The sequence below is a fragment of the Phoxinus phoxinus genome, assembly GCF_949152265.1.
Source record: "Phoxinus phoxinus genome assembly, chromosome: 3".
Classification (NCBI taxonomy): Eukaryota; Metazoa; Chordata; class Actinopteri; order Cypriniformes; family Leuciscidae; genus Phoxinus; species Phoxinus phoxinus.
The window spans coordinates 23,978,750-23,993,569 of NC_136878.1; the positions used below are offsets into that span (position 1 = coordinate 23,978,750).

At 38.7% G+C, this 14,820-nt stretch overlaps 1 protein-coding gene across 5 annotated transcripts in view; it reads left to right on the forward strand.

The window, feature by feature from the left end:
* sptbn2 (spectrin, beta, non-erythrocytic 2) overlaps window positions 1-13,966 on the forward strand; it is a 95,297-nt gene extending 81,331 nt beyond the window's left edge. For 2 of the 5 annotated variants that reach the window (XM_079606575.1, XM_079606576.1), the window contains 19 exons: window positions 338-484; window positions 801-1,064; window positions 1,283-1,507; window positions 2,403-2,492; window positions 2,590-2,883; window positions 3,242-3,372; window positions 4,413-4,617; window positions 5,161-5,538; window positions 5,652-5,896; window positions 5,989-6,127; window positions 6,248-6,332; window positions 6,524-6,720; window positions 6,831-6,946; window positions 7,571-7,646; window positions 8,071-8,184; window positions 9,962-10,143; window positions 10,242-10,415; window positions 10,512-10,554; window positions 10,645-13,966. In XM_079606575.1, coding sequence (XP_079462701.1) covers window positions 338-484; window positions 801-1,064; window positions 1,283-1,507; window positions 2,403-2,492; window positions 2,590-2,883; window positions 3,242-3,372; window positions 4,413-4,617; window positions 5,161-5,538; window positions 5,652-5,896; window positions 5,989-6,127; window positions 6,248-6,332; window positions 6,524-6,720; window positions 6,831-6,946; window positions 7,571-7,646; window positions 8,071-8,184; window positions 9,962-10,143; window positions 10,242-10,415; window positions 10,512-10,554; window positions 10,645-10,854 — 3,315 coding nt within the window. In that variant the 3' untranslated portion in view covers window positions 10,855-13,966. Of the gene's footprint in view, window positions 1-337; window positions 485-800; window positions 1,065-1,282; window positions 1,508-2,402; window positions 2,493-2,589; window positions 2,884-3,241; window positions 3,373-4,412; window positions 4,618-5,160; window positions 5,539-5,651; window positions 5,897-5,988; window positions 6,128-6,247; window positions 6,333-6,523; window positions 6,721-6,830; window positions 6,947-7,570; window positions 7,647-8,070; window positions 8,185-8,861; window positions 8,889-9,961; window positions 10,144-10,241; window positions 10,416-10,511; window positions 10,555-10,644 lie in introns of all 5 variants that reach the window. The other 3 variants (XM_079606577.1, XM_079606578.1, XM_079606574.1) reach the window with 2 other exon arrangements.
* The last annotated feature ends 854 nt before the right edge of the window (window positions 13,967-14,820 follow it).

The window sequence follows — 14,820 nt, forward strand, 5'->3', positions numbered from 1 at the left end:
TAGTGTAATGTAGTACTGACACTAAAACTCTGTAAACTTACATTTTTTCCTCACACAGAATTTTTATTTGGGTGAACTCTATACACAATACATATTGTTGCATTTTTGTATTGCGATATATTGTGACACGATATATTGTTACACCCCTAATACAAACATGTCCCTGCTCTTGATATACAATCTCTGATGAACACATTTGGGTTTTAATGAGGACAAAAAAAACCTATACGAGGTCAGAATCGAACCTAGAAGTTCTAACATGCTTAACAAATATTCTACCACGAGACCTGCAGTGTAAATGGGGCCTAAGTCTTCTTTTCCCTCCCCGTCTCTGTAGCTGACTTTGTGGATAAATGAGAAGATGTTGACGGCTCAGGACATGTCCTATGATGAGGCCAGAAACCTCCACAGCAAGTGGCAGAAGCACCAAGCCTTCATGGCTGAGCTGGCCTCCAATAAAGACTGGCTGGACAAGATTGACAAGGTATGTTCCCATCATCTCCCAGTGTATTTAGATATCTTATGTACCTCTGAACCAATACAAAAAATTTAAATAGTCATTTCCAGGCCTGTAAACGTAATGAAAATGTATGACAATTCTAAAAAGAAATGCTCATCTCTAAAATAAATGATTTGCTAGGAATTGCTCTTTTATGTGGAAAGTCTGGAAATATTTAAATTAATAAGTCAAATAGCTTCATCAGGGCCATACTAAATAAATAAAAAACAAGGAATGTAAAACACATAAGCAGAGGTCAGAATAGCTACAATGATTGCCGGTCTCTTTCTTGTTCTCGCAGGAGGGTCAGGTGTTAGTGAAGGAGAAGCCGGAGCTGGAGCAGACTGTATCAGAGACTCTGAGCAGCCTGCAGAAGCAGTGGGAGGAGTTGGAGAGCACCACTCAAGCCAAAGCTCAGTGTCTGTTCGACGCTAACCGAGCTGAGCTTTTCACGCAGAGCTGTTCAGCGCTGGACTCCTGGCTCCAGAACCTCTCCTCTCAACTGCAGAGCGATGAATTTGGAAAAGATCTCACAAGTGTCAACATCCTGCTCAAGAAACACCAGGTAAATCCAAGGTCAAGAAAGATCACAACTCCTAATACTCACAGATCACCTTTGTATGAAATTAAACTGTCCTGTAGTCAGTGGGACAGAACATTTGGATGGGAAGTCATTCTCGCTGGAAACACTACCAAAAATTTGGGGAGAAAAAAGTGTTCTGTGTAAAGTGTAAGTTTTCAATCTAATGACCCCTTATGTGACCCTGTACTTGTGTGTGTCAGATGCTGGAGCATCAGATGGAGGTGCGTGAGAAAGAGGTCCAGTCTCTGCAGTCACAGGCTCTGGCCTTGGCCCAAGAGGATTCTGGGCCAGTGGAGGTGGATGGTCAGCAGAGAAGGGTGACAGACAGTTTTGCTCAGCTGCAGGACCCTCTAAAACAGCGGAGGCAGCATCTTCTTGCTTCAAAAGAGGCTCATCAGTTCAACAGGGACCTTGAGGATGAGATTGTGAGTCACAAGCAAGAACCGCTACATTGTAAAAACAAAACAAAAAAACAACAACATTACATTTGACAAGAAAATACTTCCAATCTTTCTACTTGAAAAATTCACCATTAATTCAATGTGTTGGTTTATTTCTTTGTCATTTTTTGTGAAAATTACTAGCAATTTCTGAGTGAAAATAGTTTCAAAGTACCCTACCATTCAAAAGTTTGGCGTCAGTACATTTAAAATAAATAAATTAACACTTTTATTCAGCAAAGGATGATTAAATTGATCAAAAGGGATTGTAAAGACATTTATAAAATGTTCTACACGATTTGTTTCAATAAATGCTGTTCTTTTGAACTTTCTATTCATCTAAGAATCCTGAAAAAAAAAGTGTATCAGTTTTCACAAAAATATTAAACAAGAAAACTGTTTTCAACATTCATAATAATGACAAATGTTTCTTAAGCAGCAATTCTTAAGCATTTTAGAACGATTTCTGAAGGATAATGTGACGGTGAAGACTTGATGCTGAAAATTCAGCTTTGATCACAGGAATAAATTCCATTTTAAAATATATTAAAACCGATAACAGTTATTTTAAATTGTAATTATTTATTTCATAATATTGCTGTTTTTACTGTATTTTTTTTATCAATTAATTGCAGCCTGGGTAAGCATGAGAGTCTTCTTTCAAAAACATTAACAAATCTTACCAACCTTAAAGGGATAGTTCACCCAAAAATAAAAACTGTCATTAATTACTCACCCTCATGTCGTTCCAAACCTGTCAGACTTTCCCTTTTGAACAGTAGTTAAAGTAGTGTAAAGTAATTTTTTTGCTATATTCATACATACACGCAATATTCATTTGGAAAAGTTTTGAGTAATTTTTTTGTGTTTTTGTCTTAAGTTATGGGTGAAGGAAAGGATGCCCCTTGCCACTTCAACAGACCACGGTAAAGATCTGCCCAGTGTTCAGTTGCTCATCAAAAAGAATCAGGTAATCGATTGCTCAATCAATGTTTTTGAAGTTATAATTTTTTTTTAATTTTGAGGGGTTTTTTTCGCCATCTGACTGAATTTCCATTATCCTCTAGACTCTACAGAAGGAGATTCAGGGACATCAGCCCCGTATCGATGACATACAGGCTCACGGTAGAAACATGTCTCCTGGGAAAGAGTCAGAGATGGACAGGGAGAGGAGAGTGGCTCTTGATGAACGTCTGGCGGAGCTGAGGGAATTGTGGGCCCTTATGATTTCTGAGACAGAGAAGAGAAACATGAGGCTAGCAGAGGCTAACCGAGCACAGCAGTTTTACGCAGATGCTGCAGAGGCTGAGGCCTGGATGGGGGAACAAGAGCTTCATATGATGTCAGAGGAGAAGGCAAAGGTCAGTGAGACTGAACTATGTAGGTGTTATTAACAGCTATTCAAAAGATGCTTGAAAGAATTGTGCACATGGAAGTATAAGGAGACATACACTGCCATTCAAAAGCCCCTCATACAATAGACCTCCTTCAGTACTGTTTAAATGCATCCCAGTTTGAGACTGTTTGATCATGAGACCTTTCTTTGAAGAAGCTAAAATGTGAGATAGTTTGATTAGGTTCAAATTTTTTGTCCCAAAAAAATTCTCATATAGTAGTACAGTCATTCTATAACACTGAGTTGAAGTAATTTGCCTAAGATCTGTGCTGTTATTGGAGTGTTTATGTATGCAGTGTTGAACATTTTTATGGTTGTTGTAGGATGAGCAGAGTGCTCTGGTGATGGTGAAGAAACACCAGATTCTGGAGCAGGCTCTCGAGGACTACGCTCAGACCATCCACCAGCTGGCCAATAGCAGCAGACTAATGGTGAACAGCGAACACCCAGAGAGGTGGGGAGTATAAAAGGGTCGGGGGACTGTCAGATAGGGCTGCACGATATTGGAAAAAAATTACATTGCGATATTCTTTTCCCCAACGATATATATTGCGATATTGAGAGCCATAACTCCAGGCTAAAGACAATAATTACCATTCTATGATATTAATAATTTCACTAATAAGCAAGCTTCATTACAAGTGACAAAAAGGTCACTTAATATTTTATTCCAAAATTAGAACATTTCTGTAAACACAAAAGCAGAACACATTTTTTAATAAAACAGCAGCTTTACACCAACCCCCTGATTGGTTTACAACAATATAACTTAAAATAAATATATTTTTTTATAAAACAACTTAAGCATTTTGGTTCACAATCTTTTAAGTCAACTTTTCTTAGCCAAAGTGCCAAAGTAAAACAGTGTTGGTGTTGGTCATCATAATCATATGAAATAAACTAAATGATCTAAAACTTTAATATATTTTGTATTAAATCTTCTAAACAGATTAGAGAACATGTTTCTGTAAACAGAAAAGCCGAACACCTTTAAACAGCAGCTTTACCGCCTGTCAGCGTCGCCGCTCCCACCACGCGCATCAAGAGCTGAGGGGGCACCAAAGAAATAGCCTAATGAAAAATCAATAATTATAATGCCGATATTATTATAGATACAGACATCCCAAGTCTCCCGGAAGTTCCGGGAGTCTCCCGCATATTGATAGCGGCTCCCTGATGCCCGCGAATAGTTAAAATCTCCGGAATCTAGAGCGAGCGAGCGCGCCCGCGAGACAGAGACTGTGCTCCAAACCGCGAATGGCAGAGAGGGAGAGAGAGCAAGAGACCGCGCGCGTGCCTCATGAAGCGCGTAATATCTCCCGCTGGTGCTACTGTGCTACTACCCTTCACATCGCATGTTCCGGCGATGTGACTATCGCTCACTCGCACATCGCGATGTCGATGTTAAAATCGAATATCGTTCAGCCCTACTGTCAGATGAAGCGTTTGTAGTGAAGTATTGGTATAATCTATTTTTTTTTTCTCCTCATGTAGTGAAAGAATAACTCTGAGGCAGGCCCAGGTGGATAAACTGTATGCAGGGTTGAAGGATCTGGCTGAAGAGAGGAGGGGTAAACTGCAGGAGAGACTGAGACTGACCCAGCTGAAGAGAGAGGTGGATGATTTGGAGCAGTGGATCGCTGAGAGAGAGGTCGTCGCCGGGTCTCATGAACTTGGACAAGACTACGAACATGTGACAGTATGAAATGCATTTTTCCGTCCTCGCTTCCTAAATCTTAACTCCTGGAATTGCAAAAACATTCAGTTTATCATATTTATGTGAACTACTTCTTCAGGTTATATCTACACTAATCCGGATACATGTGAAAACGCACTTTTTTTTCTCTGTTTTGACCTTCCGTCCACATTGAGACGCCAACACTCAGTTGTCTTGTGAAAACTGAGCTTATTGAAGATGCTCTCAAGTAGATACATTTTAAAAGCAATTTTCGCTTTGCTGTTTGCGACCAAATCGAATCAACAAGTGGTGAGATATTTTGCTAATAAAGGTATTGTGCTAGAAGAATGTCGTGAGAACTTTATTATGTCTGTTTTCTCTGTATCACCTCGTGAGCTTTTATTACGTTTTACACATGTGTGCAGTATGATTTTTTTTTTTTTTAGTTTGGCGAAAATCGCTTAAATGCTAGTTTTGATGGAGCTTTTTCAAATGTACCTGGATTAATGTAGATGTATCCTTAAACTTATCTATAATTCTGGATGTTCTCTCTCGACCCCTCAGATGTTACGTGATAAGTTCCGTGAATTTGCACGGGACACCAGCACAATTGGCCAAGAGCGTGTGGACGCAGTGAACGCTCAGGCAGATGAACTTATCGAGTCAGGTCATCCGGAAAACGCCAGCGTAGCTGAGTGGAAGGACGGGCTCAATGAGGCCTGGGCCGACCTGCTGGAGCTCATCGACACACGCACACAGATGCTGGCCGCCTCGTACGAGCTGCACCGCTTCCATCAGGATGCCCGGGAAGCCCTTGGGCTCATAAGGGAGAAGAAGGAGACACTAGCTGGAGCCGAACTCGGACGGGACCTGAACACTGTCCAGCACTTGCTTAGACAGCATACAGCCTATGAGCATGATGTGCAGGCACTCAGTGGACAGGTAAGAGCCTTCCTTTAAACTTTTCCCATATATGCTCAACATTTTCTGACGGCTTGATTTTGACGGTTTATGTTTCTAAAGGTTAAACATCATTCTTTGACCCTTCATTGCAGGTCACACAGGTGCAGGACGATGCTGCACGTCTGCAGAAAGCGTACGCCGGAGAGAAAGCTGATGATATCCATCGCCATGAGTGTGCGGTCACAGAGGCCTGGGAGGGGCTTCAATCTGCCACTAAAGCCAGACGGCTGCTCCTGCTGGACACAGTGGAGAAGTTCAGATTCTTAAACATGGTCAGAGACCTCATGTTGTGGATGGAGGGAATCAACTTACAGATCCAGTCACATGACAGTCCGAGGTACATGCAAACCATACACATTGTGAAGTCTAAATCAAACATACACTACCGTTCAAAAGTTTGGGTTCTATATATGCTCTGTGTTGTTGTAGGGACGTCTCCTCAGCTGGTCTGGTCATTGCCAACCATCAGGACATTAAGTCTGAGATAGACACTAGAGCAGACAGCTTCACTGCTTGCAGTGAAATGGGACAGACCCTCACCAATAACGACCACTATGCTTCAGATGAGGTTTGTCCACATACACACAAATAAACATGCACATTCACATATGAATCACTGCATGTTAGCCAAGGAAACCCACATGCACCCACGCACACGCTGATGTAATTGGATGTCTGTGATTTCTAGATTCAAGAGAAATTGGATCAGCTTCAGGCCAAACGCACTGAAATTAATCAGAAGTGGCAAGAGAAAATGGACCACTTACAGCTCGGTGAGTATGTGGGAGGAAGCTTGTTTCTGTGGCTCGTCGCATGCTAAAGAGATTTGCATATAAGGGGGCAGTTTTGATGTATATGGTTTTTGATGTTTTTTCTAATTATAATATTGTTTGACCATATGGCATCCTTGCATTTATGTGATATATCATACTCTGTTATTCCTCTGCTTCTGTGTGTATGTTAGTTCTGGAAGTGTTACAGTTCAGTAGGGATGCGTCTATGGCCGAATCGTGGCTGGCTGGACAGGAGCCGCTGGTCAGGGCAGCAGAATTGGGCTCTAACGTAGACGAGGTTGAGAGTCTTATCAAACGCCACGAAGCCTTTGAAAAACTGGCAGCAGGCTGGGAAGATCGTTTCACACTGCTAGAGAAGCTCACCACGGTTTGTTAACTACACACCTACACCTATAAAAGTGCAGGATTTGTAACGATAACGCCAATTATTGCATCCTCCTTTACATGTTCTCACTTTCTCATGCTATTCTCTGTCAGCTGGAGGAACAGGAAATTCAAAGAAAAAGGGAAGAGGAAGAGAGGGCCCGACGACCACCCACACCTCCCCCCGTAGAGGAAGTAGTACAGTCTGAGATTAACGATTCTGCTGCAAGGTAAGAAATAGACTGTACCATTCTACTCAGCTAGTGGGGTGGCAATTTTTTCCCGTTTACATTTATTTATTTATTTTTACCTTGTAACCAAAGTCAAAAATAAAAATACTGACCATATTAGTTCTTCTGAACTTTCTATTAGATAAAGAATCCTGAAAGAAAAAAATGCATCATGGTGTCAAAAACGTTTAGCAGTTCTGAAATAAATGTTTCACCAAATCAGAATATTAGAATAAGTTCTGAAGGATCATGTGACGCTGAAGACTGGAGTAATGATGCTGAAAATGACTGGATAAATTGCAATTTAAATTATATTTAAATAGAAAATTGTACAAATATTTCACAATATTATTGTTTTTACTGTATTTGTGATTTTAAAAAAAACACAGCCTTGTTGAGCATAAGACTTCTTTTAAAAACATTAACCAATCTTGCCATTTTTTTATTTATTTTTTTCAGGAAAAAATTAAATCTAATTAAAGTTGATTTTAGGAAGAAAAAAAAACTGCTAAATAAGACATTGCTATTGACAGGTGTGGCAAAAATATACTTCTGGGCCATAGTTGTAACTTTCTGTTTTTAATGACGACTTTACACTTATTTGTATGTTTGCCTCTCTTTAAGGACGAGTCTGGACCAGACTACATTGAACCAGTCAGTATCTGTCAATGGTGTCTACAGTGACCAGGAAACATCACAGGTCAGATACGGCCCACACTGTGCTTGCATTAAATTCTCTATTCATATTAATCCAGTTATGCATTCACTTTCATACATGATTACATCACATGTTAGTATACAGACAGTTTTAAAATTCATTTCAAGACACACGTCACAGTCCCGTCTCAATTGTGCTGTCTTTTTGTGTGTTCAGTGTCTTTTTCCTTGTTCCTCTCAATTATTCATGTTGATATCAATATTCTGCTGTAAACTCTTGAGTCTCTTTGAGTGTTGGAGAATGTTGCAACAAAATGAGCGTCTAACAAAACTTTCAGTTCGTTTTCATGGTCACACCGTGTGGATGGATGTCCTTTTAATTGTCAGAACAATGTTTCAACACAAACAAGTGCTGATTCGAACACGCTCACATGTTAACACATTCTTGTGACGTCTCTTATCTGCAGTCAATATCGGTCTCTGTATCTGAACTCAAGAAAGCCGAACGTAAACCAGAGAGTAAACCTCAGTCTAACCCAGTTTCTAAGCCTGTGTCTAAACCCCACAAGGCACAGGAGCGTGTGAGTACTAACCCCGTAGCGCCAGCCTCGCCTGTAGCCGTAGTGTAGCATCGCTGCCCCATCGCTGCTTGCGCTTAACACCCGAGCAGCCTTGCAGCATGATGGCAGCTATACCACACCTGCTAGAAGGCAAAGTCACAGCTTTGCTGCTTTCTATTGCTTTCAGTGAATCAGTCTTGTGCTTTTTATGTATGTATTTGGCTACTGTGATTTTGAATTTATGATATTTTTGTCTTGCTTAGGCCTGAGCTTCAACATGAGTGTTTGCGATGCACTTTGTCACATATAAATGTCTATTTTATGATGTTAAAAGGCAGCTTTGTTGTTCTGTGGAGTGCTGTTGTTTTACTGTTTGTTGTCAGGGGATCTTAACTTACAGTAGGTCTAGGCCTGGTTTCACAAATAGGGCTCAGATTAAGCCAGGATTACACCTTAGCTCAATTAGGACATTTAAGTATCTTTTATAAACGTGCCTTGGAGGAAAAAAAAACATTACTGGTGTGCATCTTGAGACAAAACAATGGCACTGACTAAATTTAAGAAACATGCGTTTTAGTCTGGGACTAGGTTTAAAGCCTGGTCTGTGAAACCACGGGCTAGTGTTTGGGTGCTTCACAACAACTAACAACTAATTCCCTACTAATCCAACTGAGACATTGTTTCTTTATTTCCTTCAGTTTCACCGGATTTTACTTTATTCCAAGGCAACTATTTTCCCTAACATTTGTATTTTTTTTATTTGTTTTAGAATATAACGTTAGTTTGAGTAACTGACTGTTTTAGGCAGATGTGTCCTAGTGTCTTTGTAGCAGTGTTGTTTCATTATTACGCCCATATACCCCCAGCTTTTCCATACTGCCCCACGTTTGTCTTTGGTGGAACATGCCGATGTTGGTGTGTGTGTGTATGTGGGGTTGTTTTTAGTCTCCTTATGTATTTGAGTGTGCCTTTACTTTCCTTTTGTGTGCATGTACATATTGTGCTTATTGAGATTGAATATTTTGATTAATCTGTTTATTTGGATGATAAAGTATATCATCCAGGAATATTTGTTTGTCATTAGTCAGGGATTACACCTCAAAATTCAGTTAGTCACAAAAAAAATAACTGTGTTTAAGTCAATTTATGAGAATACTGAGACAGGACATGTTATGAAGGGTCAGTAAGATTTTTTTAAAGAAATTATTACTTTTATTCAGCAAGGTCACAATACAATTATTTAAGAGTGACCGTAAAGACTTTAACGTTGTTACAAAGGATTAATATTTCAAATAAATGCTGTCAACATTGATAATATATATAAGAAATGTTTCTTGAGCACTAAATCAGCATATTAGAATGATTTCTGAAGGATCATGTGACACTGAAGACTGGAGTAATGATAATTCAGCTTTGCCATTACAGCAAAAGTTACATTTGAAAAAATACATTGCTACGAAAAGTTATTTTAAATAGTAGTAATATTTCACAATATTAATATTTTTGATTTATTTGTTATCAAATAAAATACAGTCTTGGTGAGCGTAAGAGAATTCTTTAAAAAAAATTGTATAACCCCCAAACGGTAGTGTGAGTGTGTAATAATATTTTTAATGATGAGTTTAAAGTATGTTTGTTGCCTATTCATATAGAATGTAACTGTGAACAAGTTACATAAAGCCTTTAACGAATATAAATAATATTGACTAGAACAATAGTGACCTAATTAAAATTTGTGGTAATAGAAACAATGCATTATTGTAACGTCTGCTAACTGTGGCCTGTTCCTGTCAACCAGGGATCAGAATCGGAATCCGTTAACGGTCCGGGCCGTGACAGCGGTCTGGACTCAGCATCACGGCAAGACCCTTCAGCAACACTGCCAGGGCGAGGAGGAGCAGAGGCGGGCACAGAAGCCATGGAGGGCATCCTTAGCAGGAAACATGAAATGGAATCGCTCAACAAAAAAGCAGCCAACAGGTGACACAGGAAGCAGATCAATTGTGAAAGAATGATCAGGGGAATCTAATCCGGTTTAATCATGTAAATGGTGTGTTTTTCTCTCTGTGCATTTGTAGATCGTGGCAGAATGTATATTGCGTTTTACGTAAGGGAAGTATGGGCTTCTATAAGGACAACAAGAGTGCCTCTAATGGAATCCCCTACCATGGAGAAGTCCCCATCAGCCTAAACGAGGCTGTCTGTGAGGTAGCCCATGACTACAAGAAGAAGAAAAATGTATTTAAACTTAGGTGAGAAAGAGATGAGGGAAGACATTTTCTCAGTAATTATGAAAATGAATAAAGTTCTTTGAATATGACATTGTTTTTTTTTGTTTGTTTTTAAAGGCTTGGGGATGGAAAAGAGTTCTTGTTCCAAGCGAAGGATGAGGTAATTTTTGCAAAGGATGAAAAGAGAATGGTTTTAGGTCGTTTAAGTTTTTATATTATATTAAGTTTTTTATTTTGTTTTCTCCCTCAGGCTGAGATGAGTTTATGGATTCGATCAATCCAGTCATCCCTGTTGCCCGGCGAGCGCTCGCCGGGTGGCACGCGAGGTCTAAGTCGGGCGATGACCATGCCGCCAATGTCTCCCAGCTCGGGCGAAGCAGGAGGTGTGACCATGCGCAACAAAGACGGCAAAGATAGAGGCGGCGAGAAGCGCTTCAGTTTCTTTGGCAAGAAGAAATAAGCACCAAAATATCCCACAGATCTCCACAGTGAGCCAAACAACAGATGGAAGTTTGTCAACGCTCAAAAGAAACTGATAAAGTTAGAAAAGGCAAAGAAAACTCGCACGTCACTTTGTGATAGGTTTTTTTGTTTTTGCCCTTTATTTTTCTTCCACTCATTTCTATTTTATTTTTTTAATTCATCTAATTTCGCACTTCTTTGGATTTTGTTCAAGCTCGCCTCTTATCTGGAACGCCACTTTTGTCCGGACGGCGAGCTCAAAGCCAAGGGAGTGGCTTCCCTGACCGAGAGCCATCCTGAAAGTTTAGCTCATACCTTTCATTTTGAATCATTTCCTTTTAACTTTTTCCCTAAAAATAATTTTATCTTTGGGTTAGACAGCATTTCCATACTGTAATGACCAAGAGTGCTATTTTGTCTTTTTTCCCTGATGATTTTTATTTCCTGTCTTAATTTTGACCTCTCACTTTCTTTGTAAAGGACTACAGTCCTTTTTCCCCTGATATTATTATACTCATAGCTAAAGATTTTATTGTTATTGCTATTATTAATATTGTTTATTTGCTGTTCCGTTTTTGAGTCGATTTAAAGTAAAATATTTAAAGAAAATGTAAGTATAGTTGGTATGATCTCATGTTCAGAGAGGACAAAGCAGAAAGAAGCCCATAAGTCAGAGGTGGGAGTTCATGATGGTCTTTTTCCTTTTTATTTTTTCTTGATATGACTGTTGGAATGATTTTTTTTTTTTTTAGAGTAGTGTTTTTCAGCTTAAAGGGGTAAAAAAAAACACTATTTATGATGGCTTTATTATATATATTTTTTAATCTTTCTGTTCTCTCAATCTAATTTCCATTAAGAAACTTTAAGTATGTGTTCTTATTCTGTGGCTTGTTCCTTTAGCTCAAGTTCCTTTAACCTCTTTATCTTGTTCTTTTCTTAGACCAGAAAAGTGTTTGTTGTGAAGATTGAAATTGAGGTGTGATGCTGTGGTTTGGACTTTGGTTTTACAATTGCTCGAAAGCAAACAGACACAACACAAGAATCACTTGCACAAGCCAACATTAAACTCACGTTAAACAAAGAATCTGAGGACAGCATATAATTTTTATTTTTTTCCATTTTCTTGTAACTTTGATTTGAATATGTAGTTGACCAAGTTTCCTATCGGAATGTATTCTCAGGCGTCAGTTTTACCATTCACACACACCGACGGACACGCACATGCTTTTCTCTCTCCTAACCCTACACTTTAAGTACTTTACAGGGATGAACCTCTATTATTGGGATTTGTGTCAGTGATGCTCTTGAGGTTGATGCTGTATTTTTAGGTGTGTGTGAGCGTGTGTGTGTGCTCTGAAGAGGTTGCTTTCAGGTATATCGGTTGTGAATGTGCTTCAACTCTGAATGAGAAACAAAATTACTGAGGTATTCTTAATGTGGACCAAATCAACAGTTTCCCCCCCCATGCACGGTGATTGAGATGATCTCTTCCCTTTATTTGTACATCACAAGTTACAATAAATTATCTTCCTTGGAGGAATGTGAAATTTTTACCGCATACTTATATAATTGTAGGTTTTATACTTGCGGTCAAAAAAAGATAACTCTCTCTTCTGTCCCGTAAGTAGCGTACACAGAGGCAGAATCAAAGGCAACCTAGCTGACATGATTTCAGATATACTTTTGCAGTTAAACGCATGATGTCCTGGTGTAACAAGTGTACCCACTGTGGCATGAAAGCAGTATTTTTGTAGGATAAAGACTTTTCAGCCTCATATGATTGTGTGAAAGCTTGCCTTGGTGTGTTAATATTAGCGCAAGGTGTGTTTTTTTGACGTCATACATTGAAGCCCCTTCCTGTGAGGTGTGTGGAGTATTGAGCCATGTCCACTCTTATGTCAATTATCTCTACATTTCCTTTGGAGATGCATTTAAGAGGTCCGCACGAAGACGCAGTAAACTAAAAGCGGAAGGTTTTTTTATTTTTTTGCTGTGACATTTGATGTGAAGGAAAAGGATGCAGACTCTCTACTGAACTCTCAAAAACAGCCTTTTTCAGTGATTGGACAATGTCACCGAAACTCATTTTCCTCTCTGTTCAGTGACGTGAATTGTGACTTGTTCCAAATGAGAAATTTGGAGCTTGGAGTCACCTTTGTGAAACATTCTCTGGATCAGTCTGATGTTCTCTATTCTAAAGGTTAAAACGCTGCAGTAGAATGATCTAGTTGTAGACCAGTGCTTTTGTTCACACAGAATACCGTCATTGAGCTGTAAGATGATCCATTTAGTCTGAGCCTACACGTACGGTTTTGGGACTGTGTGATCAATTTCTTCCTGAGATAAGTCAATGTGTTGCATTGGATTACACTCTCAAATTTGTGCTGTTGATTTTTTTTTCTATCTTTTTATCATAGGTGCTTAATCTGACCATTTTCTTCCTCTCACATTTTACACTTCCCAGCGTGGTTGGTTTTAACCCAGTTTGCTTAGATGGTCTGTAACATTGTGGCACATAAGCGAATCTAGATAATTCAGTCTGTTTGTGTAAATTTCAATGGACTGGTGAGGAAAATTGTACGGAAAATGAAATGTAATTATATTGCAATACATGAATACAGTGAATTCAATGGGGAGAAACTCCTCTCTTAGTAAAAGTGAGTGGACTGAGCATTAGATTTGATGGAATCTGGGTTTTTTTAAGCAGATTTCCCCCCTCATTCAATTGTAGTATATTTTACATTTTGATGCGTCTTCAAAAATATTTTCACCAAATACCCAATAAACATACCATTTATTAAAGAATGTTAATTCCATTCTTGATTTTAAACCTGATTTGTTAATATCACTACTATTATCTGTTGTTAGTATTGTTATTATTATAATAAAAGTCATTATTAATATTACTATTATTAATACTACTGTTGCAACTGCACCTCGTGTAAAACTGCAGCTTATTCCTGCTGAGTTTCTCGTCTGTAATACCAAACCCCGCCACTTGGGGGCAAGTGTGCTGTGGAGCATTTTTCATTACTGATCTAAACAAGAAAAAAGACTTGTTTGTTGACTTGTGTATCTACATCTAATATTAGGAATAAAAACATGATTTGAAAAGAAGAAAAAGTGTGGCGTTCTTTTTATAAATTCTATGGATGTTTAAATCTAAGATTAATATAGAGTAGACCGGGGAATGTTGTAACCGGGGGGGTCAGTTGTAACACTGTCAGAAAAGAGCTGTGATGTCAACAAGATCATACACTCCCATCACCTTTTGAGCTCACAGGAGAAGTGTCATGTGACTGAGCAACATTTTATGACCAAAAAATGTTTTTTCAGGAAAACACTTTTTTTTCTTCTTTTTTTTTGCGAAATCATTTGTTGTCGGTAACTTTATTTTAAGGTGACATCGTTACTACATGTACTTACTATAGTAATTACAGTAAATTATGGATAATTACAAGTAACTAACCTTAAACCATAACTATAGTAAATGCATAACGTCACCTTGAAATTACAATGATTGTTAGACAAAAAGGTTAATTATTTTATTTTCATATCCTATAGCCGTTTCTTTAGTTCAATTTAATGTTTTGCATTCATGCCAACTTCAAACCCACGTGCTAAAACAATTAGCTTATGGTTGTTTGGGGTGGGGATAGTGTAAACAGTTACATTAAAAAAAATTCAACCAACATGATGATTTCAATAACAATCACATCCTCTTTGGAGGCAGTCACGTGAGTTTTGTGTTGTGCATTAATGGATTGATTCAGTAAATGTGTTTTCATTTTATGCACATGTCTTCTTACCAGATACAAACTTTATCCGCCTCAATTGAGCACATACATTTTTAGAATTTATGCGCATTTATAGTTTCCATCCAGTTTTTTTGTGTGATTATCCCAGAATTGACAAAAAAAAATAAGTGAATGGCAACCGCAAACAAAACACGACAGTTGTTTTT